The sequence below is a fragment of the Coenobita brevimanus genome, chromosome 104 (genome assembly GCF_032717465.1).
Source record: "Coenobita brevimanus isolate Jiangsu-jjx chromosome 104, ASM3271746v2, whole genome shotgun sequence".
NCBI classification, from domain to species: Eukaryota; Metazoa; Arthropoda; class Malacostraca; order Decapoda; family Coenobitidae; genus Coenobita; species Coenobita brevimanus.
In genome coordinates, this window is record NC_137057.1 from 8,523,804 (window position 1) to 8,550,855 (window position 27,052).

The window sequence follows — 27,052 nt, forward strand, 5'->3', positions numbered from 1 at the left end:
GAACGTGAACATCACAGTGAGTCTTTGGGGAAGTAAGCCCCCCTTCCCAAAAAATAAAATGTTCAGAAATAAGGAAATGAGAGCACATGGATTTCAAAGAAATCAGCATAAATAACACAGAACTGAGTCTGCAGTCTCCATGCTGTCTCTGAATGCAAAGGAAGATGCTCCACATCTTTGGTATTAAAGTAATGCAGCTAGTACTGCCTTTCGTTAATTCTTCTCAGTACGCATTCCTGTCAATCAGTCTGTTTGCTTAGGCATTACAGAATTCCTCACCTGTGTTAAACAACCTTAACCTTCCCATGCCATGCCTCTCCCTGCTTTTCCCTGCCTAAAAGTCGGAGGGTGCTAAGGCACGGTATGACAGAGACAGGGCAGAGTGCAGCTCCACGCTGGCGTGACTGAAGGAGGCTCCGTGAGCAGCAGCAGTAGGGTGGCGGAGGCTATTAAGTAACAGGCCAGGCTGGTGGACAGGCATAGTGGGCAGGAGGTGTTGTGGTGCTGCATGGCGGCCAGTTCCTCACCTGAAAATTTCTTCATGCAGTGTGGGCAAGGTAAGAAAAACACTTTGAAGGCTTCCAGAATATAAGACAAATTATTGACGTCATAACCCTTCCTTTACAGTGAAGCCTTCCTATTTATTTTTGCTATTCAATCAGATATCTTTAGTATAAAAATGGGGGGGGGGGTAACCTTCCGTGGTGATGTGGTTAGAAATAATCTTTATTAAGCTTTTCCTCGAAAAATGGTTTTCCAAAGTTTAATAGTTCAACTAGTGGCAGGGAAAAAACAAACAAAAAGAACTTGAATTTATTGATGGGGTTAATAAATGCAATGAATATATTTGCAAGTGTCATGTTTGAAAGTAGGTCTGGAGTTATTACGCATTTATTTAAGAATATTGTTAAAGACTGGAGTCCCCATGAATTGTACTTAGTAATGGATTATGCTTGCAGACGTCTCTCTCTCTCTCCCTCTCTCTCTCTCTCTCTAAGTAAACGTTCGGGGTTGTCACGAAATGTATGAAGCGTATCAAATATGAATTAAATCAAAGTCTTCTCACGTGTAGTGCATCTTAGAGTCGTCATGAATAGATACATTCAATATTATCCCTTAGTTGCTAGAAGTTCTCCTTGAGGTGAATAAAGATGTCTTTTGGTAGTGAAAATTACGAGTTACCTCAGACAATCTCACCTTTTAACACGTGCACTGTAACATTCAGCGGCTGTGTACAGGTGGAAGTGCACGTGTAGGTGCCAGAGTCTGTGGGTGTGGCGTGGGATCGAGCCAGGGACAGTCGAGACACAGGCGTGGTCTCATTATTATTGGTGACCTGGAACTCGTGTGCCTTTGGGGTAGAAACGGGTTGGCCTTCTCTGCTCCAGGCGAGGAAGGCTGGAGGTGGACATCCCTGGACTTGGCACACCACTTCCAGGCGACTCCCAAACTGCACGTACACCTCTCTGCTCGGCTGCACTGTCGCTACTGCTTCTATTAATGGAAAGAAATGCTGTAAGAGTGGATATTGTCCTAAAATAATAACTCCATTTTCCTAAACCGAATACTTATCTACTATAATAGAAAGGTATGTTATTAGTGTGACCCCAGGCTCATCTGAAATGTAAACCCAGTGGACTGAAGGCTTAAGTTGCCTTCTCTTGCAGTCCATCGTCCTCCTTCTGGGGCACAAGGAAGTAGCTGAGGGACGTTTGTGTAGACAGGTAATGGAGTCGCCTAATTATAGCCTATCCATTCCATCACATGAAGGCGTCCCTCCCGAGCACACACACACACACACACACACACACACACACACAAACACTATATAGGAGCCAGTTATGGTAACATTATTGCCACAAAACTGGTTAACACTACTGTGCACATTCAGTGCCCGGGGCTAAAGCAATAGTAATTACAATACTGAGGTCGTTCTTCAGCAGACAGTGATGTCTTCGTTTGGTGGAACAAAGTGATTAGAGTTTTTTTTTTTTTTTTTTTTTTTTTTTTTTTTTTTGGTGCTGCCTCCGGACACTCTTACTCAGCTCTGCTGCCATGTTTCAGTGGGTAATGATGCCATACTCGATTCTGGATTGATTGCTTGACTGACTGATTGATTGGCTCATTACACTAAAAAGATAATGGCAGTGTACCAAGAGGTCATTGCCGCCGTACAACAGAAGTAAAAATAAAACAAAGAAAACTAAACTTGCACACGCGTGCACACACACACACACACACACACACACACACACACACACACAACACACACACACACGCATATATATATATATATATGCCTGTCTTGAGACCGAAGAGTCGTGAGTTCACACCGCGGGCGGGTAAGCTGCCGTGCCGGGAGAGGTTGCGCTCTCCTGTCACCTAGCTGGTTGTAGCAGCCGTGTCTCAGTGGTTTAGAGCGCTCTGACCGAAAGGTCGGAGGTTTGAGTCCATCCAAGGGTCATTAGTTGGCAACAGGAAGGGCATCCGGTTATAAAGTACTACACACTCCAAATCGAAAGTCCTCTGTCCAGGGGCAACGCCATAGCCCAAGGAGAAAAAACAATACAACAGAGAACCAAATTCAAGATCCATTCATTTTGACATACCAGGACACACTGTGTTTGAATGACTGGAGATCATAGGAAGTAGGAAATACAGACGAAGGGAGACAGTTCCAGAGTTGACCTGTTGCATAAATGAAGGACTATGAGTAATGGGTACCTCTTACATTAGACAGCTGGACAGAAAAGGGATGAGAGTTTGCTGCTAGACGGGTGCTACACAACCGTCGTAGAGGTGGAAGGATACAAGTAGACAGTTCAGAGGAGCAGTGACCATGGAAGTAGCTACAGAAAAGGGATAAAGATGCAACAGTGCAGCGAAGAGACAGAGGTTGACGGGGCCAGTAAGAGGTGGAGAATTAATGAGACAAGCCTTTGACTCCAACTTGTTGAGAAGATCTGTTTGTGGGGAGCCTCCCCACACATGAGAGTTGTACTCTACCCAAGGTCGAATGAAAACCCGTGTATAAAGTCAGCAACTATGTAGGGGTAAGGAAGGTGCGGAGTTGGCTTAGCACACATAATCTCCTGGAAACAGATTATACATGAGATGTAATATCATCTTTCCAAGACAAATCCCAAGAGAATGAAACCCTAGGTATGTATAAGGATGATGCAGGATTGAGCTGGATATTAACATTAGTGAGTACTCCTGTGGACCATAATGTCGGGTTGATAGGTGTAAGAACTGAGTCTTTGATGCATTAAAAACAACAAGATTATTTTAACCCCAGTCAGTGATACGAGCCAAGTCGGACATTAGGTGTTCCACAGCCTCAACCTTTGTTTGTTGAATTAATGGCTGAGATGGACGTTGCGGAAACCGAATGGAAAGGTGAAGGGTGGAATCATCAGTGTATCAGTGGAAGGGGTTAGATGTACAGCTTAGAAGGTCATTGATGAATAAAAGGACGAGAGTTGGTGATAGGAGAGAGAACTGTGGAACACCACTGTTCATAGTTCTAGGAGAAGAACGATGGCCGTCTAAAACAGCAACTATAGAACAACCAGAAAGGAAGCTATGGATGGAGGCACAGGTAGAAGAATAGAAACAGAAAGAGTGCAGTTTGGAAATTCAAGATTTATGCCAAACTAGATCGAAAGCCTTTGAAATGTATCTATCTATCTATCTATCTATTTATGTTGGGAAGAAGGAACCAAAGACCAGGAGCCCGCAAAAACTGTTCCATCCAAGAGAAAAACAAAAAACAAGAGAGAGCCAAATTCAAGATCCGATCATTTTGAGATGCCTGGACACACTGCGTTTGAAAGACTGGAGATCATAGCTAGCAGGAAATACAGACAGAGCGAGACTTTCCAGAAATGACCTGTTGCTTAAATGAAGGACTGGGAGTAACGGTTAACTCTTTCATTAGAGAGTTGGACAGATAAAGGATGAGAGTTTGCTGCTAAACGGGTGCTATGCGCCCGTCGTAGAGGTGGAGGAGTGCAAGCAGACAGTTCAGAGGAGCAGAGACCATTGAAGTAGCAATAGAAAAGAGATAAAGATGCAACAGTGCCACGAAAGTCAGAGGCTGAAGGGAGCCAGTAAGTGGAGAAGAGTTAATGAGACGAAAAGCCTTTGACTCCACCCTATTGAGAAGAGCTGTATATGGTGAGCCTTCCCACACATTAGAGTTGTACTCCACACAAGGGCGGAAAAAACCCGTGTACAAAGTCAACAACTGTGCAGATGTAAAGAAGGAACGGAGTCTGCTTAGCACACCTAATCTCTTGGAAGCAGATTTTACAAGAGATGTAATATGATCTTTTCAAGATGAGTCCCGAGTGAATGATACCCCAAGCATGTTCAAGGATGATGCAGGATTAAGCTAATATTATTAAACATTAGTGAGTACACCTGTGGAAGATTTTGTCTGGTTGATAGGTGTAAAAACTGAGTCTTTGATGCATTAGAAACAACAAGATTATTTTTACCCCAGTCAGAGATACGAGCCAAGTCAGACATTAGGTGCTCCATAGCACCATCTCTTGTTTGTTGAAGTAACTGCAGAGATGGACGTTGCGGGAACCGAATGGAAAGGTGAAGGGTGGAGTCATCAGTGTACGAGTGGATAGGGTTAGATGTACAGCTTAGGTCATTGATGATTAAAAGGAAGAGAGTTGGTGATAGGACGGAGCCCTGAGGAACACCACTGTTGATAGATCTAGGAGAAGAACGATGGCCGTCTACAACAGCGGCTATAGAACGACCAGAAAGGAAGCTGTAGACGAAGGCACAGACAGAAGGATAGAAACCGTAAGAGGGCAATTTGGAAATTATAGATTTATGCCAGACTCGATCGAAATCCTTTGAGATGTCAAATGCAATGGCAAAGCTTTCGCCAAAGTCCCGAAAGGAGGATGACCAGGAGTCTGAAAGGTAGGTGAGAAGATCGCCAGTGAAGCATCCCTGACGGAACCCATACTGAAGATGAGAAAGAAGGTTGTGATAAGAAAGATGATTTAAAAATTTTCTATTAAGATTTGACTCGAAAACTTTTGAGACACAGGATGTTAAAGCAATTGGACGATAGTTAGAGAGTTGGGAATGGTTACCCTTCTTTGGGACGGGCTGAATGAGAGCAAACTTCCAGCAAGAAGGAAAGGTACAAGTTGATAGACAAAGGCGAAATAGTTTGCCTAGGCAGGGTGTAAGCACAGAAGCACAGTTCTTGAGGACAACAGGAGGGACTTCATCAGGCCCATATGCCTTGTATGTATTGAGGCCTGTGATGGCAGAAAATACATCAGCTGAAGAAATTTTAATGTCAACCTTGAGGTAGTCAGAGTGGGGAAGTGATGGAGGAACAGCACCGGAATCATCTAAGGTGGAATTGGAGGAGAAAGTCTGAGCGAAGAGATCTGCTTTGTCACTAGAAGAAATAGCTACAGAACCATCAGAGTAGAAAAGAGGAGGGAAGGATGATGAGGTAAAGTTGTTAGAAAGGTGTTTGGCAAGGTGCCAGAAGGAGTGGGAAGAATTCGAGTTGGAGAGTTGAGAGTATTTAGTACAGATGAAATTATTTTTAACTGAGCGAAGAACAGACTTAGCACGATTCTGGGTAGAAAAGTAAAAAAGATGAGATTCAGGGGTGGGTTGGCTCTGGTACATTTTATAGCCCCTCTCCTTGTTGTGGACACCATTTGAACAAGCATGATTAAACCAAGGCTTTCTTGCATTAGTCAAAGGATATGATAAAGGAATGTATGCTTCAGTGCCTGAGAGAATAACCTCCGTAATGCTCATGGCACACTCAAATGGCTCCTGGCCATGGAAGCAATAATCATTCCAGGGAAAATCAAAGAAATACTGCCTGAGGACTTCCCAGTCTGGAGTTCCAAAGTGCCACGGTCCACAGGCCGTACCGGAGTGATAGGACAGGTTAAGGTAATAAGGCTCTGATTGGAGGAGCCCAACTGAGAGGAAAGATTAACAGTGTAAGAGGAAGGATTAGTTGTAAGGAAGAGGTCATGTATGTTGGAGCTCTCTCCAAGGAGGTCAGGGATATAGGTAGTGTGCTGTACAAGCTGCTCTAGGTCATTAACACGTTAAATGTGTTTGGAGGTGTCCGTGGTGCGCAGACATAGGGGTAAAAGTGAAACTTTCCAAAGGCCAATTTTTTTTCTTAGGAATTGAAAGAACACATGCCAAAGTATATAGTAACGAAATATTAGCTCAATATTTACCTTGGTAAAGCCATGGATGAACATCGAAGTGTCTGATTCCCTATTTGAAAGTATGGTTTTCGTTTTCTTCGGTTTCGGTTTCGGTTTCAGTTTTTAAGGCTCAAATATGCTTGCATGGGTCGGCCTTGGTCACCATGGCACTATATTCGAAATTCACCTGCGCAGCGAGGGCTGTATTGAGCAGTCGCACTCAGAACAGCCCAGGCTGTATAGAGCAGTTAACGGGTTAATGATAGAAAAGATGTAGGTTTGTTCACCAGGTGGATCAGTGAAAGGAGAGGAGAGCCAAAGGTGGTGGTGAACATTGACATCTAGAGTGGAGATTTCAGAGAAAGGAGAAATGGATAGAATGAGTTCCATTGTAGAAGTATGATAGTAGATTAATTTTTGATAATCAGTAGAATTAGGGGATAAGTAAACAGCACAGATATATTTAGTAAGAGAATGACAGGAAAACCGAAGCCAGAGCGTAGAGCATTCAGATGAATCGAGTTCAGAAACATGAAAGCAAGATTCTTTGTTGCATATATATACACAACAGCCACCTTTGGCTTTGAAATGAGTATAGAGAAAGTAGAAGTATATATATATATATATATATATATATATATATATATATATATATATATATATATATATATATCCACTCACTCGATGTAGTGCTGCTGTCGGGTGTCTGCCCTTTCCTCTCCTCTGTCCTGCTTTCCTTCCATCCTCATCTGTCTTTCTTTTCTTCATTCTTTCCTTGTCCTTCTTCCTACGGGTGGCTTTACACTCCCTCTTATGTCTTTCTTTCCTTCATTCTTTCCTCTTCCTTTTGCCTGTGGGTGACTCTACACTGAGTGACAAGCCAAATGGTTTCCTGTACACCAGGATACCATTTACAACGCTGGATGGTAACCATATAGCCAAATTTTTGCGCCTGGTAATTTAGTGGGTAATTATTGCGTTCCAGTCGGATTGAGCCAGTGAAGGTTTATATCCAAGGGATGGTTGGGGTTGATTGCTCATGTAATGCCACTCAGGGATAAGTGAGGCTGGTCACTCTCCTCTTAACTGTCGGGACCAGCTGCCTAGCCCCGGGCTCCTACGCTCCTCATGGGGCACTGTAGGATTGGATGACGGAAGGATGGATGGATGGATATCTATATATTATATATACCATATATATATATATATATATATATAAAATCATATATGACAGATAAAAATAGTTTTATATATATACACATATGACAGATAAAAAGTTATATATATATATAGATAGATAGATAGATAGATAGATATAGATATATAGATAGATAGATATATAGATATATAGAAAGATAGATAGACAGATAGATAGATATGGATAAATATATGACAGAATAAAATAGTCATTAGACATATAGATTCATATAATACGTCAGTAACAATCCATAGATCTATGCATAGAAAAACAAAAGTTAATCCAATATATAAAAACAAGCGCTAACTTAAGGAGCCTTCTTCCTCAGCAAACGTCATACGTGTACATGCTTCCTCTCCAAGAACTGAGGATAGGAGGTAAGACCCATCGCCAGTTCTAAACCTGGATAGATGTCAACGGCGGGCATCCCCTAGGGCCTAGACCCTTACACTCAAATAATAGATGCTACACAGTCAGTGGGACCAGGCAGTTTTCACAATAACTAGGGAATATTCCCTCCAGGAGATGGCAATGCGTCAGGCATGTACGATCGATCCGTAGGCAGGTCGAGACAACTTGCCAAGGACGGGGTATGGCTGTGTAGCCCCATGGTCGAACTAAAGACGTCACCTCCCGTAGCTTGCTTGGAACAGGAAGTGTATCCCATGCATGTTGCCAGGAGGTCCGGACAACAGCTTTAGTCACAGGGAAGTATTCCCTGTAGGAAAGAAATTTGACTTAGGCGTCAAGGGTAGCTGTTGCCCTTGCTGCCTCATCTGCGCATTCATTTCCCTGCAGTTCAATTTGGCTTGGCACCCAGCAAAACGAAATAATCTGGCTACGAAGGCCCACGAGGAGAAGCCTATCTAAATTTTCCCACACCAAGCGGTGGGGAGATTGAAATGCACAAGAACAGACAATGGTGCCTTAGAGCAGCTAGAAATAGTAAAACTAATTACAGTGTACGTAAGGATGAGTTGAAGGCTCGGTTCTGCAGGAGTCACACATTTACATTTCTTTGAATGTACTGATCAGTGGTATGGCGTAAAACTAAATGAAAATGATAAATGCTTCCTTAGGCTGAGTCATATGAATGTTGTCGATTTATAGTACTACCCAAATGACCTTCCTTTAATATTTTTCTTGTCTTCGTCTGTACCACCAGACGATTCCCATAAGTTTACACCAGACGTTCATAGTGAAGGGAATAGAAACAAAATCGGTGGCCCATTTCTCACTAACAGCAGACACACATTACCACTACCTGTGTTGGAATGTAGTGACCAGGAACTGAAGTCTGTCGCTTCAATAACATCCCCTCCCATCATTTTTTTTTTTTATTCTGGCTGTCTCCGGACGACTGTACTCAGCTCAGAAGCCACTTGGGAGATGTTGCGATATTCGTTCAAAATGTTATGGTTTATTAACATTAACTAGATGGAGATTTTTTTGTCATTTTACAGCTTATTTTCTGTGCCTCAGTGGCAGGATAAGACAATACTGTGGCTTTACATCCTTTCAATTGCACTTTCTCATGGCTAGGATCATAATCTATTGTTAATCTATTGGTACAACTTGGGATTCGAAGTGGAGAGATGGCCATTTTATGCCTTCTTAAAGTGAACAGGGATTAGTCACCTTGCACAGTGAGGTTGACGGTGTGTGTGATGGGCGGGGTGGTGGAGACCTGACACAGATAGGAGCCCGCGTCGGTCTTCCTCACGTAGTGTATCTTCAGAATCCACTGCTGCCCTCCCGCTGGGTTGACCGACACGAACCTGGCGTCTGAGGTGTACGTGACGGACTTGGTGGTCAGGAGGCGAATGTCCCGCCCACGCACCCACGACACCTGTATGACGGAAAGTAATTGTGGTGAAGTGCTTAGCGTTATTGGCTGACTGGAACCTGACATATGAGGTGTTGGTGCCAGACTTTGTGGTTTGGATGCAAATGTCCTGCCCCCGCACCCACGACACCTGTACTAAAGAAAGTAAATAGTGGTAAGTTGCTTAGCGTTCTTGGCGGGCTCTAACCTTGTGTCTGGAGTGTATGTAGGTGACAGACTTGGTGGTTAGGAGGCGATTGGCCGGCCCCCGCACCCATGACACTTGCATGGAAGAAAGGGTAATGGTGGTTAAGCGCTTGGCATTCTTAGCTGACTCCAACCTTGTGTCTGAGGTGTAGGTGATTTTTTTTAGGCTTAGCTGTCCGTTCCATTTAGTCCAGCTGTCTTCGACATACAACACACTTTTACATGTTACCATTTCGGCGTTAATACCCACTGTCCATACTGAATACATGCTAGAACTGTTTCGTTCTGGACTGGTATATTGATATTAGCGGGAATAATTTTACGACATCGATGGGTCAGTAAATTCTATTTTAGAATTCATTTCATTAAATTGCACCGTGTCCCAGATTGAGATTGAACATAGGTCATTTCAGACAACAGAGGACATCTTACACCACTGGACCACCACCTCCAGGGGTCAATTATTATTGTACCCATGACACCTGTATGAAGGAAAGGTTAATGGTGGTCAGATGAAGCACTTTTCATACATGGTTGGCATGAACGTACAGTAGTATTTAAAATTTGTACTGTGGGTCTGGCGGTCAGGACTCAGTTATACTTACCGTGGCACCACAACACCTGTATGTTAAGGAGAATTACTGGTGGTCCAGTGCATAGCCTTCCAAGACTCAGGTTATTAATTCAATAGTCTCGAGTCTAATACCACGCCTGCCCACTGATGACATCTGATGGCATCCGTACAGGAAAGTGAGTGTTGATTGTACTCGATAGAGAGAGAGAGAGAGAGAGAGAGAGAGAGAGAGAGAGAGAGAGAGAGAGAGAGAGACGGGGGGGGGGTCATCGTCCTGGAGTTGAGACTTAAATGTCAAGTGAAAGGATGAGTGAATCACTATGCTGCGTATGTTAATGTGTGTGTGTGTGTGTGTGTGTGTGTGTGTGTGTGTGTGTGTGTGTGTGTGTGTGTGTGTGTGTGTGTGTGTGTGTGTGTGTGTGTGTGTTGTTGAATCTTTCCCACTTCTAATTTTATAAGGGTTAATTTGGTTAGGTTGATGAAGATGCTGAAGGAACTGAAGTTTTTAATTCTTGAGATTTGTTTCGTCTTAATAATTCCTGTTATACATAAATGAGTTGCTGCTGTATGTTTTAACTGAGAGAGAACGAGTTACATAGCATTGTTAACCTACAGAGCTCGGAGATGTCATTTTGGTTTAATTCCTGTGCCCTCGTGAAAATTTTGGTTCAGCTTTAGTGAGACTTTTCGAACTGGAGGCGTTAGATAAAGTAAAAACATACCCCGCCAGCTCAACAGGACTTTCCTTAGTTAAATAAGATCATCTGATGCAGAGAGATTAAGACAAACAGACGACATCAGTCGCATTTAAAATGTTAATGAGGAACACTTACAGTAACATCTTCAGTCCGAGTGTGTCATTTCTACTCAATTTCAGCTATTCACTGACCTTTTTTTTAATCCTCAGAGTTTAGATTTAGATGAGTAGGATATCCTCTTCATCATCATCATCATCATCATCATCATCATCATCATCACCATCATCATCATCTTCATCCATTGCAAGTCCACTGGTGATCAGAGGCCTTCCCAGTTTTCTCCACGAATTCCTTAACTGAGTCAGTCTCTGCAAGGTTTAGCCTGCAACATTTTTCATCTCATCTCTCCACTTCCTGTCTGGCATTTTTCAGCTACGCTTGCAATCTCTTGAAGTCCATTCAGTCAGCCTCTTGCTCCATCGGTTATCTCTTATTCTTGCTACATGACCTGCCCATCTCCATTTCTGTTCTTTTATAACCTTTATAATGTCTTTGGCTTTAGTCTGCTCTCTCACCCAAGTTGATCTCTTTCCGTCTCAAAGATATTCTCAACACTGATGTTTCCATTGCTCTTTGAGAACGGATTACAGTAGTTGATTTTCCATCAATGTTGTCAGTTTCCAGGTCTCACAACTGTACATCGTTGCTGTGATTATACATTCGTCATATACTTTTTCTTTCATACACCCTGGCAATCTACTTTCCATGATTCCTCAATGTTTGCCAGAAACTTTCCATTTAATTGTAATACATTTCTTTTCTCCGTTTTAATGATCTTTCGTTAGTTTTAGTGTTTGCCTCAGGTATTTGTTCTACTCAACCTCTTCAAGATTGTCTTCATGTATTTTGATGACGCTCTTTAATGTATTTGGATTAAAGATTGAAGGATTTATTAATGATGTATATAACCTTTCCATCTCAAATATATTTCCTAAGATGTTGCATAAAATCATGTAAATATTTCAAGAATACTATGATAAATACATATCGGACTGGAGTGTGGTAGAGAACTCTAATGCAGAAAGACCTAGAAACAATCACCATTAACCCATTCACAGCAATGACAACTCTACAGACTCTTCTCGAACATGCTAATTGATTTTTTTTTCGGTTTCCCAAAGGATCTGTGGAGGTGAAGTGATGGAAGTGTAATATAATTATGATAATGGATTGGCCTACTATACACCTGCTTACTTATCAACTGCCATTTGCCAACTTTCATTTCGAAACCAGGAAACAATCCATTTCAACAGTATACATAACTTGTTTAAGATATAGTTTGCCTGTGTCCTGGCAATGTAATCTATGTTTTTTTTATTTAAATAACTTAACTTAGGAAGGTAAAACAAATTGGAATAAAAATAATAATCCATACACCAGATTACTGGTGTCCTCTGTTCACAAAATATCTGTAACAGTTAGACTTGAACAGCTGTGGGTTGAAATTTGGAGGGAAACAACTCTGGGGAAGCGAGTTCCAGAGAGATATAGGTCGGGGAATGAAAGAATTCTGATAGGCAGAAGTTCTGCAATATGGCTAAGTGACATTCCAGTCATGAGCGCTGCCAGATGCCCGTGTAGCACGAGGGAAGGCATGGAGAGGTGGCACCATGGACGCAACTTCATCTGAGCATTTACCAAAAAGAATCTCTAAAGTAATGCAAGGGAGGCAACATTCCTTCTTACTTGCAGGGGAGGTAGTTTATTTGTAATGACAGGGTTGTTAATAATTCTAACAGCTTTGTTCTGAATTTTATCTAGCTGTTTTATTGCAACCTCTCCACATCCATTCCACAAGGGTGAGCAATATTCAAGCTGAAAGCGCACATGACTCTTATAAATTATAGCCAACTGCTCATCAGCGATGAAGTTACGGACTCTGTACAATAATCCAAGTTTCTTTGAGGTGGTTTTAGCAAGTGCTCTAACATGAGAGGTCCAGCTGAGGGCATTGTAAAGTGAGATGCCAAGAATTTCAATACTTTTGGAGACGGGAATATTAGTGGCACTGAAGGTAATGTACGAATCTGGCAATATCTGTCTATTAGTAAATTGTATATATTTAGTTTTACTAGCATTAAAAGAGACTAGGTTGTTTTGTCTCCATCAATTGATTGAAGATAGGTCTTGATTTATGGAGTTGGCTGTACTGAGTTGAGAGGTAGAGATATTAGCCTTTGTATATGGGTGTCTGAGTGTGAATGAACTATGTAGTGTTGAGTCATCTGCGTATGAATGGATGGGATTGTGGGTGGCAGATAAGAGATCATTAATATGAACCAGGAATAGAGTTGGCGCCAGAACTGACCCCTGCGGCACGCCGGCGTTGAGTGGAAATTGGAATGTACATCATCTACTTTTACTCTTATTTTCCTGTCACTAAGATATGAAGTAATCAAAGGAACGAAAGACGTTAGTCCCTAGCAAGGAGTTTGGACAGCGGGGAACGGTGCCATACCCTATCAAAAGCTTTAGAAATATCAAGAGCTACTGCATGAGTTTCTCCATGTAGATCAATTGATGGATGGATGGTATGAGTTAAGAAATTGAGTATGTCAATGGTGGATCTTTCGTGGCGAAAACCATATTGTCTATCACTAATTAAGTTGTTGGATCCAAGATATTTGACAATGTACTTATTAATTAAAGTTTCAAATACCTTATCAAGAGAAGATGTGACAGCTATTGATCTGTAATCAGAGGGGTCAGAGGAACTTCCTTTCTTCGGAATTGGGTGGATATTGGCTTCTTTCCATGAATTTGGGAATAAAGAAGTACGTTTGCATAGTCTGAATAATTTAGCAAGAACAGAGGCAAGTTCAGGGGAACACTTTTTTAAAACAATTGGCGGAATTCCATCTGGGCCTGGAGCTTTGTTGGTAGGTAGATTTTACGTATCTTGTCTGTATTTTAAGTGGGGCAATTTCGGGAGAGTCAAGTTCTAGTACTGGGACATTCTGGCTGGTATCGTCTATGGTAGAGTTTCTGGCAAATGTACTGGCAAAAATATCTGCTTTCCCACAAGGGTCACTTGTAATGTTGCCATCTGAAGATTTTAGTGGGGGAAGGGAAGATGACTTGTTAAAGTTATTATTGAAAGAAATAAGAGTTGGACAGAATATTCTATTGTCATTAGGGTTGTTAAGTAGTTTTGATGCTTGCTTTTGAAGAAAGTTTGATTTAGCTAGATTTAATAGAGCTTTTGCATGATTTCTAGCAATTTTAAATTGGGAGAGTGATTCAGATGTTTTTGATTTTAAGTAAGAGTTATAGGCTAATGACTTTTGGGCTGTTGCTCTGGCACAGTTGCCAGCAAACCATTTTGGAGAGTTTGGTCTTCTAGTGAACTGTTGACTTGGTATGAATAAATCCATACCAGCTAGTATTAAGTCGCAAATGTGGGACTGGGTAGAATTGGGATCACTAGAGAAGAAGGACTGCCATGGAATGTCAGCAAGATAATTTCTAAATCCATCCCAGTTTGCCCTGTCAAAGTGCCATCAGGTCACCCTGACAGGATCAGAACGGGGAGGTGTTAGGGGGTTACTTAACTAATGAGGTTTTGATGAGATTGTGATCAGAGGATCCAAGTGGTGACAGTACCTCTATCCTGTATTGATCTGGATTATTTGTCAAGAATATATCCAAGAGATGGGCATTATGGTCAGGATTATCAGGTATTCTGGTTAGTTGCTTTACCAGCTGGGTGAAATTAAATGATTCTGCAAACAGCTCGCACTCTAGACCAGCGTCGTCAGTCCTGGCAGAATGCAATAACCATTCAACATTATGTATGTTAAAATCACCCAAAATGGTTATTTCGGTGCTAAGGGCAAGGTTAAGGTTACTCAACTGTGTGGATATGGAATCAAATACACTGGGTTCCGAAGAAGCATTGGGGGAGCAATAAACTACACAAATATATTTGGTAATATTTTGACAATTTAGTTTATATAATGAGTAATCAAAACTGGATGAAGTGAAGTCTGAAAATATTTCAAAATGGTTGCATTGGATAGAACCGAACTACCGGTATTTAAGTAATTTACATCTTTCGGCTCTCCTATTTTGAATAATTCGTCTTGAGATATCAAAATAAGTTTTACAAGACGTCACGGTGTTGGAGAGGGACTCCTTCACGCTGCACCACCGACATAACTGGGAGGCTACACTGCCTGGTTTTACAAACCCCTCAACTCACTCCCAATCGAGTGGACTGCAGGATGAGGGCAGCTTCAACCTGCAGTCCACCGGGTTCCAATTTCATATGAACATGATGCTGCTGTTGCTGCAACATGTCACCCAGTTCAATGAGAAGATACAATTTTAACACGACTCTTTAGTAATTCTGCTTTCTACTTCAGTAGCAATACCTATCTATCTATCTATCTATAGCCCGACGCCCTAATCCCGCAAAGGGTGGCCGCAGACAAAACGCCTCCAAGTCACTCTGTCACCCAATACCACAGGATCATAATATTCAACTTAGGGAGAACCTCCTCGCACTCAAAGGTTCTCTAACAGTTCCACAAATACCTACCGCTTTCCAAATAAATTTAGCACATTTCTAGTAGTTTACCACTGCATGTGATCCTCTTAAAGGTAAAAATGTAATTCACTGTGTAAGTTATTAAGATTCTAAATTTTTCTGAGATTGTAGCCACAGTTAACACACACACACACACACACACACACACACACACACACACACACACACACACACACACACACACAAACCCTAAGACGAGAGCATGGAAGGATGACGAATACCAGGAGATGTTGTGAGATATGGCTAGCTATTTACAAAAAATAATTGAGAAAAGCAATAATATAATTTTGGTGGGTGACTTTAACTGTAAAGAGGTGAACTGGGAGGAATGGTACTCGGGAGGCGGCGAGGATTCGTGGGGCACTATGTTATTAAATATAATAATGAATAACGTGATGATGGCAATGGGTCAAAGAAGAGACACGGTTTCGAGGTGAGGACACACCAGCAAGGTTAGATTTACTGTTTACCAAAGAACCCGATGTAACAGAATCATTGAAATATCTCTGTCCTTTAGGAAAAAGTGATCATATGGTCATTGAGTTCCAGATGATAATAGGGAACGTCGAGCCAAGAGACGAGTTTCATGGACAGGGAAGATACAACTTTGTGAAAGCAAATTTTACAGGATTGAGAAACTTTTTTGAAAATGCGGATTGGAGAAAATTCAGAGAAACAAGAGAGATACAGAGAAAGTGGGATATCTTTCTAGACCTCTATAATTTGGGAGTGGAAAAATTTGTACCAAGAGTAAGAGGGAAAGAAAACAGGAAAAAGGAGTGGTTTAATAGAAGGTGTATGATAGCAAAAAAAGAGAGAGATAAGGCGTGGAACAATTGGAGAAAGAGAGGTAACAACAGAACAAAGAAAGAATATAAAAGAATTAGAAATGAATACACAAGAATACGTAGAGAAGAAGAAAGGAATTTTGAAAAAGGTATAATAGACAAATGGAAGGATGAACCCAAACTGTTTTATAGATTTGTTAATGGCAGACTGAAACAAAAGGAAGGGATCACCAAACTGAAAGTAAAAGGAGAGGTCTATAAAGATGCAGCAATGCAAACTGAAATAATGAACAAATGTTTCCAATCAGTTTTCACGAATGAAAAAGAGTTTGTAGAAGGTGAAGGAGTGATTAGAAATGTACCGGCGATAAAAGGTATAAAAGTGGAGGTACAGGAAGTGTATAAATTACTGGAAACTCAAGGTGTAAGGAAAGCCCCATGACCTGATGGAATTTCTAATTGGGTACTGAAGGAATGCAGAGAACAACTGGCGGATAAAATTCACAGTTTAATTGTGTGTTCTCTGGAAGAGGGGAAAGTGCCACAAGGATGGAAGAGGGCAAATGTGGTACCAATTTATAAGGGAGGAAACCCCTGAATGATAGACCAGTGTCTCTAACCAGCATGGTCGCAAAATTGTGCGAGAGAATCCTGAAAGACAGATGGATAAAATATCTAGAAGAGATGACTATTTTGGCTGAATGTCAGTTTGGATTCAGAAGTGGAAGGTCATGTGTTTCTAACTTGTTGAGCTTTCACTGAAGAGCGATTGACGTGGTACAGGAGAGAGATGGTTGGGTGGATTGTGTGTACTTAGACTTAGAGAAGGCCTTTGACAAGGTACCTCATAAGAGACTAATGTGGAAACTTGAATATATAGGAGCACTGAAGGGGAAACTTCTGGAATGGATGAGAGACTTTTTGAGAGACAGACAAATGAGGACAGTAATAAAGGATAGGATATCTGGATGGAGGGAAGTAACAAGTGGAGTCCCTCAAGGCTCGGTGTTGGCCCCAGTAATGTTCCTGATTTACGTAAATGATATGGTAGATGGAGTGAACAGTTATGCAAGTCTGTTTGCTGATGGTTTAAAGATCTTGAGGAAGGTAGAGGTTGAGGAGGGTTGTAAAATGCTGCAGGAGGATATGGATAGGATAAACGATTGGAGCCGGACGTGGGAAATGAAATTTAATGTAAAGAAATGTAAAATATTGGAAATGGGTAAAAGTACCAGGAGGCCATCACTGAATTATTTCTTGGGTAATGAATTAATCACAAAAATGAGAGAAGAGAAAGATTTGGGAGTGCTAGTCCAAGATAGTTTGTCACCAGAAAAGCACATTAACAAGATAGTTGGAGAGACTTATGAACTCTTGACTAACATAAGAGTAGCATGTCATTATATGGATGAGGAGATGATGAAAAAATTGACAGTGGCCATGATCCGCCCCAGGTTAGAATATGTAGCGGTAGTGTGGTCCCCACACAAAAGAAAGATATAAACAAGACTGAGAGAATACAAAGAACAGCAACCAAGATGGTCCCCATTATGGCTGACCTGTCATACAGAGAGAGGCTGGAAAAGCTGGATTTGCCTTCCTTAGAGGAAAACATGATTGCGGTGTTCAGGATCATGGTGGGAGTAGATAAAATTGACAAAGAAGATCTGTTTGTATGGGATAAGAGAGCAACAAGAGAACACTGAATGAAATTGAAAAAGTCAACCTGCTTGAAGGATATCAAGAAATATAGCTTTCCTTACAGAAGTATAGACTTATGGAATAGTCTGGACAAAGAGATTGTCCAGAATAAAAACTTAAAAGAGTTTAAAGCTAAATTTGACTTATTGAGAAACAGCGACGGAAACCAACGAGCATAGCATATTCCGTGTATATCACAATTAGGTATATTAGGTAAATACATAAATATTTGGAACGACTTAGACAAAGAGGTGGTGCATGAGAAAAACATTCATGTGTGTAAAAGTAGACTTGATAAATGTGGATTTGGAGACAGGACAACACGAGCATTGCTCAATTCCTGTATACTACAAATAGGTAAATACAAATAGGTAAATACACACACACGTGTACGCTCACACTTACTCTTTCTATGCCTGTCTATCTATTTTGGTCTATGTGATATCTGTCTGCTAGTCTCTCTATCTCTCTGTTTGTATATCTTCAAGTCTATTAAAGCCAGCCTTAGTGTTTCAATCACTCTGATCCATTTCCCAACATTTTTAACTGGTGGCCAATTAGCGTGTGTCAACTCACGGTGTAGTTATGCAGGTTCCTAATACCACACGGCAGCATGGCGGTGGTACCAGACACACCCGTGACCGTGGTCTCTGTGGAGTTGGTGAAGGAGGGTCCGCTCAGGGTGGAGTACTGGATGGGTGGGGCTTCCTTCAGTATGTCCTTCCATACTGACCTGTCTGTGACAGAGGAGAAAAGGGGGAAAAAAAGAAAGAAATTAGTACGTGATGAAGAAGACCCTTTTTTCTAAAAGTGTGGGAAGGTTGGGAGAAAAACATTACACACACGAAAACTCAGAGATAGATGTCTGTTTTGTGCTAATCTTGCCTAACTCATGTTCGTAAGAAATACGAGGTAATCTATCTCCCTATCCCCAGAGAGGAGGAGGATGGACTTCAAAAGGGTGGCGACTAAAACCTGCAGTTCACTTGGTTCACACTTCAGATGGGCCTGGGATTGCAACTATGACAACTTGCGGGTAGTTCGGAAATACTGTTCTGCTATAAATTCATCCAGTTGTAGCTCATGTGTTTTGGTGACGTCTCAGTCAACTTGTAACACTTGGGTGTTGCAAAGGGAGTAGTAAATTGATAAAGCATCGAGGGTGGACGTTGATAAAACTTACTGATGTTAATGAAGAAGCAGGCAATACTGAATAGGCACTGTTTCCTTCACTATTTCCTGCTGTGCTGTGTTTTCTGACAGACTAGAGACAGAGTGTGATATTATGTTGTTAGAGGAAGCATGGGAAGAGAAGAGGAAACCTGACATGAAGGAAGTTGTTTGTTTGTTTCTTTGTTTGTTTGTTTTTTCTTTTACAGGGGAAGGGGGAGTAGAGAGAATGGGTGAAAGACAAACTGTGTTCATTTTCACTTCTGTAGTTTTATCTGTGGAGAAACTAGGGAGAAGAGTGTAACACTAAGACGAGTGATCAATGGCAGATTTGTGCATTTTTATGTTTGTCGTGGGTGTTGGATGTTTAGGAAAATGAGAGTGCATACAGTATACCATACTTACACATGCGTGGCCAAGGCCATCATAAAACCAGACGTTGACGTACCATTGCTGTTAGAAACGGCCTCTATATTGCTTAAAGTTTTCGTTTTATTGTAATCACTGAGTATGGAAGTTAAGAAGTCACTGCAGGATGGTATTGTGATCCCTACCCTGACGTATGGAAGCGAGACGTGGACCTTGCAAGAGGGGAACAAGTCAAGAGTGAGAGCAGTGGAAATGAGTTACCTGAGAGGAGCATGTGGAGTGACGTGGAGGGACAGGTTGACGAATGAAGAAGTGAAGGAACGTTGTGGGGTAGATGTGGATGTGGTTGAAAAGATTAGGAGAAATACACTGAGGTGGTTTGGACATGTGGAGAGAATGGAGAATGAAAGACTGACTAAGAGGGTGTATGTAGGTGAGGTGGAGGGAGGGAGAGGGAGAGGTAGACCGAGGATGAGGTGGAGGGATGGAGTTGAGAGGTATATGAGGGAGGGGGGTGAGTTGGGGGAGGGTAGTCAAATGGTGGGTGACAGAGTGACTTGGAGGCGTTTTGTCTGCGGCCACCCTTTGCGGGATTAGGGCGTCGGGCTATAGATAGATAGATAGATAGACTGGCACATGATTTAGAAACTGATACAAGTAAAGAATCCTGTGATGCGGTAAAAAGAATGAGATAGCATCAGGTATTCATGACTTGTATGCAGAGATGACTGAGTGCCGTGACGAATGGAATGAAGTATTTGCTGGAAACAGGAAACATATATATATATATATATATATATATATATATATATATATATATATATATATATATATATATATATATATATATATATATATATATATATATAAACTTAGAAGAATGGATTTCTTAAAAAAACAAGAAAGGGGGGAACCAAAGGGCAGAAGCCCGCAAGATTATGTCCTCCAAGAAAAATATAATAACAGAGCTAAATTCAATATCCACTCATTTTCGAGATGGCTGGATATATTGCATTTAAAGATTGGAGTTCATAGGCAGAAGGAAATACGGGCAGAGGAAGACACTCCCAGAGCTGACCTGCTGCATACATGAAGGACTTAGGAGTATCGGGCAACTCCTACATTCGAGAGTTGGACAAAAAGAATTTAGAGTTTGTTACTGGAAGGGTGCTGTGAGCAGAGACAGTTCAGAAGAATGATGGTCAGTAAAGTAGCGATAGAAAAGAGATAAAGGTGCAAGGCGCGGCAAAGAGAGGTTGAAAGGAGTCTGTAAGAGGAGGAATGTTATTAAGAAGAAAAGCCTTTGACTCCACTTTGTTCAGAAGAGCTGTATGTTGGGACCCATCCACCCCCATACACAAAATAGTTGTACTCTATGCAGGGGCGAATAAAACCTCTGTATAAAGTCAAAAGCCGTCCATGGTTAAAGAAGACACAGTTAGCTTCGCACACCTAATCTCTTGGAATCAGATTTTGCAAGCAAGGTCATATGATGCTTCCAAGATAAATTCCAAGAGAATGAAATCCCAAGTATGCTCAGAAATGTTGTACAACTGAGTTGGATAATGTTAACTGTTAAAGGATATTGTTATGGAAGATTTTGATGAGTTGAAAGATGTAGGAACTGACTTATTGATGCATTAAAACAACAAGGTTACTTTTACCCCAATCATAGACATGAGCCAAGTCTCCAATTAGGTGTCTCATAGCCTCATTCTGAGTTTGTTAAAGTTACTGCTGAGATGGATGCTGTGAGAAGCAAAAGGAAAAGTGAAGAGTGGAGTGTTCAGTGTATGAGTGGGTAGGGTTAGATGTACAGCTTAGAAGTCATTGATGAATAGAAAGGAGTTGGTGAAAGGGCAAAACCCTGAGGAATTCTACTATTCATAGCACAAGGAGAAGATCGGTGACTGTCTACAGCAACTATAGATCGACCAGAAAGGAGGCTAGAGATCAAGGCACAGATGGAACTTTTCGCTGAAGTCCCAAAATGAGGATAACGAAGTCTGAAAGGAGAGTAAGATCGCCTGGAGCATCCTTGGTAAACCCAAACTGACAATTGGAAAGGTTTTAATAAGAAAAGTGTTTTAATATTTTTAAGAATATATTTTAAAATATTTAGAAATGCATGAAGTTAAGGTAACTAGGCGACAGTTAAACGACTGGGAACTTTCATCGTTCTTTGGAAAAGAACAGAGGAAGAAAAAACAGTTCAATAAAAAAATAATAATCCACACACCAGATTATTGGCATTCTCCATTCATAAAGAAATCTGTAACAGTTGGACTTGAACAGCTGTAGGTTGACGTTTGGGGGGAAATAACTCCGGGGAAGCGAGTTCCAGAGAGATGCAGTTAGGGGGAATAAAAGAATTCTGATAGGCAGAAATTCTGTAATATGACAGTGTGACAGTCCAGTCATGAGCGCTACCAGATGCCCGTGTAGCACGAGTGAAGGCATGGGGAGGTGGCAAAATGGACGCGACTTCGTCTGAGCATTTGCCATAAGAGTATCTATAAAATAATACAAAGGAGGCAACATTCCTTCTTACTTGTAGGGGAGGTAGTTTATTTATAATAGCAGGATTATTGATAATTCCAACAGCTTTGTTCTGAATTTCATCTAGTTGTATTAGTGCAACCTCTCCACATCCATTCCACAAGGGTCAGAATATTCTAGATGAGAGCGCACATGACTCTTATAAATTATGGCTGACTGCTCGTCAGTGAAGCAGTGAAAAGATTTTATCTAGGCAGGGTTTAAGCAGAGAGGCACAGTTGTTAAGAACAACAGGAGGTACCCCATCAGACCAACATGCCTTGTTAGTTTTGAAGCCTGTGAGGGCAGAAGGTATATCAACCAAAGAAATTTTAATATCAGTCATGAGGAAGTCAGAGGGGAGAAGAGATGGAGACATGGCACCAGAGTCATTCAAGGTGGAACTGGAGAAAGTATGAGCAAAGAGTTCTGTCTTTCCAGTAGAATTAACAGTGACAGAGCCATCAGACAGGAAAAGAGGAAGTCAAACAATTCAGAGAGCTTGGAACAACTTATATTCTTCTTATCAGTGTGAAGAAAAAGACTTGCAATGATTCCGGCAGAAACATACGAGATGTGTGATTAAGTGGTATGTTGGCACTGGTACCTTTTGTAGGCATCCTCCTTGTTGCTGACAGCATAAGAACAAGCATGATTTCAGTGCATTAGTCCAATGATGAGAAAAAGGAATGTATGCTTCCATATGCAAGGGAATGATCTCCATAATGTGGAAGGAACACTCAGATGACTTGCGGCCATGAAAGCAGTAATCATTCAAGGGAAATTCAAAGAAATACCGTCTGAGGGTGTCCCAATCAGCAACTCCAAAGTGCCTCAGCTGCTACATCTTGGGAGGGTTCACAGGCCTTCCTGGAGCAATCGGACAAATTAGATTATTAGGTTGTGATCAAAGGAGCCCAACAGAAGGAGAAGATTGCCTGAGCAAGTAGAAGTAATTATAAGGAATAGGTCAAGTATGTTGACACTCCTTCCAAGGCGGTCAGGGGTATGTGCAGGGTGGTGTACAAGCTGCTCTAGGTCATTAGGGATCGGAAATATGTAGTCTGACACAGCTGGATCAGTGAATAGAAAGAAGAAGCGAAGGTGGTAGTGGACATTGACATCACCTAGAAAGTAGTTTTATGAGAAGGGAGAAGTTAATAGAATGTGTTCTCTCTCAGAAGCAAGATAGTCAAAGGATTTTTCATAGTCAGCAGAATTAATGGGAAAGTACACAGGACAAACATATTTAGTCAAAGAATGGCAGGATAGCCAAAGTCAGATGCAGAGAACTTCAGAGAATTCAAGTTCAGGGACACGTGAGTAAGATACGTTGCTGCATACATACACACAACAACGGTCCTTGGCTTAACGTGATTATACAGAATGTAACCTCTGACTGCTGAGCTTATGTGAGGAAGATGTGTGATTTAACGGGAGAGAGGTGGTCTACAACAGCAAAATTAGGGGAGGGCCATAAATGGTGCAGAAATTAATAAAGTTTGAGCCACACAATGGTTTCATTGATCTCACTTGCTCATCACTGGAAGAGGGGCTGCTGGTGGGGGCATTTATGGCATCCCTCCTCCCCCACAAGTACTCAGCAGGTGGGTGTCGAGATGCCATTTTTGCAAATTTTGGAACAGGAAGTGTGGTATTATTATTCAAATATAGTTTCTTGTTGAAAGTTAAATGAAAAGGTATAGGAGAATACGCTGGCTTACTCCCTTGTTACTGAGACATTGAAAATGTTCAGTAAAGAGGGATGGCCAGAGGCTAGTCTTGAGGACTTTTAAACAGGAGCTCCAGCTCTCCTTGTCACCGGCTTTCCGTCCTCCACGGAAGTGCTGACCCATTTGATTGGTGCTACAGTGTGAAAAAAAAGTGGAAGATGGCTGTGATTGCCTTTGTGAAAAAACATAGGTGAATGTTGGAGTGCATCAGGGATCAGTCTTGAGCCCTTTATTGTTTGTCATGGTGCTTGAAGCTCCCTCACGTGACTTCAGAAATTCACTGTCATGGAAATTGTTGTATGCTGATGACTAGTTTTGACTGCAGAGAATGAAAGGGAGGCAGAGGAAAGATTTGGAAGTAGAGAGACGAAATGGGACGTAAGGGTTTGAGAGTAAATTCAGATAAAATAACAGTGATGATATCAAAGGGTGGTGGTGGTACTATCAAAGCAGAGAGAGTGGTCACGTTCAGTTTGCCACTCAGATGTGGAAACTAACTCCATCTTGTGCAGTATTTGTGATAAGTGGGTGAATAAGAGATGGAGTGGTATTAGAGGCAGACTGTCAGATAATGTAGATTTCGTGTGTGTGGTGTGTCGGGGAGAGCATGTAGAGATTGTCAGGCATGAAAGGAATGATTTTGTTGGTCTCTTTGAGTTTGTACAAGAGTTTTATTTGGGGGACATGTTATATGCTGGAGGTGGTGCTGGAGCTACCTTTGTGGCTAAAGTATGGAGTGGTTAGAGGAGGTTCAGGGAGCTGCCTCTCCCTCAAGTGCTAAGGAATCTTTGTGACGTGTGTTAATGTCACGGCGCTTGACTCTGAGATTTTCATTATCGTACCCTGGCGTCCTACCTGTCAACAGTGCATCCGAATTCATATCATATTATACATGAATCATATTATTACACACCAATATATTACACATGAGTATTATTATACACGAACATATTTTACATAAATTACAGGCTTATCATATTACATACGAAATCGGACGCACGACAATGACAAACTCAGAGTCGTACGCCAGGGCTATAGCAGCGTAATGCTGTATGGTAGTGAGACCTGGACAGCAAAGGAAGCGGATATTCGTCGACCCAAACGTACACAAATGACATTGATTTGGTGGATGTGTTGTACATCCTTGAATATCAGGCCTGGCTCACTAGATTTAAGAATGAAGTGTTAAGAGGAAGGATGGGATTTGATTGTATTGCTGTTATAATGAAGAGGGGTAGATTGAGATGCTTTGGGCATGTGGGGAGGATGAAAAGTGAGTCTTTTCACTGAGGGCCACTGGAAGAGCAAAATTAGGTTAGGTCAAGTTTGGTGGTTCTCAGTGGCCCTCGGTTAGACCGACCCCCGAGAACCACCAAGGGCCACTTTGTGGCGCATCGAGAGCCACTGTAAAAGCAAGGCTACGTTAGGTTAGGTTAGGATGCTCTCGGTGGCCCCTAGTGAGAAGACCGAACTGAATGGAGAATGACAGTTGAGTGTGGAAAGTGAAAGTGTGAACGTCAGGGGTAGGATTGCGAGAGATATATCGAAAAAGGCCTGAGATGAGGTCATAGGGTTTGATGTTAAGGATAAGGGACTGAACAGAGAGGTTGCCAGAGATAAAGCAGCATGGACAGTCACTATTTGATGACAAGACCGATGCATGGAAGAATGTTAGAAAGATACGAAATGGTCTGAGTGCTTTTTACTGAAGAAGTATCATAGAGTAGATGAAGAGTATATGAGAATGACTAGTCAGAGATAGACAGGGTCGTTTTAGCAGTGGGACTGACTCTGTCCTGAGGGTAATTATGAAACTACATGCAAAGAGGGTGCCTGTGGGTTGGAACCATGGATTTTGGACTCCTGAATCGTGAGCGAATGGGCAGATGACTCATTTCCCAGAATATGCTGTTGATTAGATCTCCCACTATCATATTCATTCTCCTTCCATACTTTCTTGATCATACCTTATCCCGCTGAACATGGCTAAAAGACGCTGAGTGATGATGATGTTTTCCATTTGCGTACTGCCTGTGGTGTGGTAACTTTTTGTTGGTTGTTTTTGTTGTTGTATTGCCTTATGCATTTATTTCGTCGTTACTTACATACCGTCCATGGTTGTGGCAGGAGCTGTGAGGACGAACAATAGCACCGCAAATGAGACCATCAGTGTTGATTGGCAGGACTGGAAGGCCATATCTGCTGAAGATGAGAGAATAAATGAATACAGGATATCACATAATAGATACCGGTACATGAATAAACAAGAAAGAGTGGAAAGGGAGGAACTTGGAACACATTTTTAAAAAGTACTTATAGCACTTTCATGTGATGGTTTAAAGCCTTACAGAGATGATGGAGAATGAGAGATTGACTATGAAGGGTACGTGAATGAGGTGGAAGGGGTAAGGGGAGGGTGAGACCAAGGATGAGACAGAAGGATTAATGTAGGGGGTGAAATTTTTAGATAAGGTAGCCTGTTGGTGGAGGATAGAGTGACATGAGGTGATTTACTTGTGGCCAACCTTTATGGATTAAGGCGTCTGCGACAGACAAATGGTAGATCTTTTTTTTTTTTTTTTTTTTTAATCGAATTATGTAGCACTTTATGACTAAATGACCCCTGTGTGCGACTGAAAGCAGAACCACTCGGGACTATACCTTTCGTGGCATATGAGGCTTTGTATTGCTTTTTTGTCAGATATATTTTGCACATTATGCATATTATCTTCCAATATGATACTGAGGCATGGCATGTCATTACAAAAAATATTCAAATAGCATAAAAGAGAATATGGCAGCATAATATGCATGATGAGAAGTTTAGATAAAAGTCCGTGATTATTCCAGTGCCAAGACGAATGCTAATCTAGTCAGTTATGTAGGCACCACCCACCTACATATCAATTACCCATATGAGTAAATGGAAATTAAATGGCACCAGCATCATTAAGAACAAAATAGAAGAGAACCCAGAATTTAGAAGACGATGTTTAAAAACGCAAGAACAGAAAATAATCCTCACACGGAAGGCTTAGTAGAAGGAAATGAGATACCACAAACAAAAGAAATAGAATAGAAACTATAAATTTTCCGAGGAGAAATAACTAAAAAAAAAATACATTTAAATAGAAGTTTTCAAAAATAGATGCAGTACTCAGAAGGCAACACCCTCCCCCACCAACTAACCGAACTGCCTGATATTTGACTTTGCCCAGTGACCTTGACTTTCAAGTTCAAATCCCCACTGGGGCAGGGAACAGTTTAAGGATTTGAATTTCATGTTAAGCAGACTTTACCAATCTACCGGAAGACCTGCTGACATTTCGTAAAAATACCCCCGCTAATATCAATACCAATACACCAGTCCTGTATGTGACAGCCCTAGCATGTATTCAATATGGACGGAGGGTGTTAG

General features: G+C 41.5%; 1 protein-coding gene across 1 annotated transcript; it reads right to left on the bottom strand.

The window, feature by feature from the left end:
- Nucleotides 1–351: 351 nt before the first annotated feature.
- LOC145415977 (hemicentin-1-like) lies at nucleotides 352–25,831 on the bottom strand. The gene is made up of 5 exons (XM_080285080.1): nucleotides 25,744–25,831; nucleotides 18,401–18,561; nucleotides 9,061–9,271; nucleotides 1,198–1,494; nucleotides 352–527 (listed from the first exon to the last, which is right to left on the bottom strand). Exons 1-5 carry the CDS (start codon nucleotides 25,829–25,831, stop codon nucleotides 352–354), a joined length of 933 nt encoding a protein of 310 aa, XP_080141206.1.
- Nucleotides 25,832–27,052: the final 1,221 nt, after the last annotated feature.

Coding starts and splice junctions, on each gene's coding strand:
- LOC145415977 (XM_080285080.1), bottom strand. CDS start 25,831: ATGGCCTTCCAGTCCTGCCAATCAACACTGATGGTCTCATTTGCGGTG. Junction 9,272..18,400: donor GGAACCTGCATAACTACACC/GTGAGTTGACAC, acceptor TCCGTCATACAG/GTGTCGTGGGTGCGTGGGCG. Junction 1,495..9,060: donor CGTCAACCTCACTGTGCAAG/GTGACTAATCCC, acceptor TTCCATTAATAG/AAGCAGTAGCGACAGTGCAG.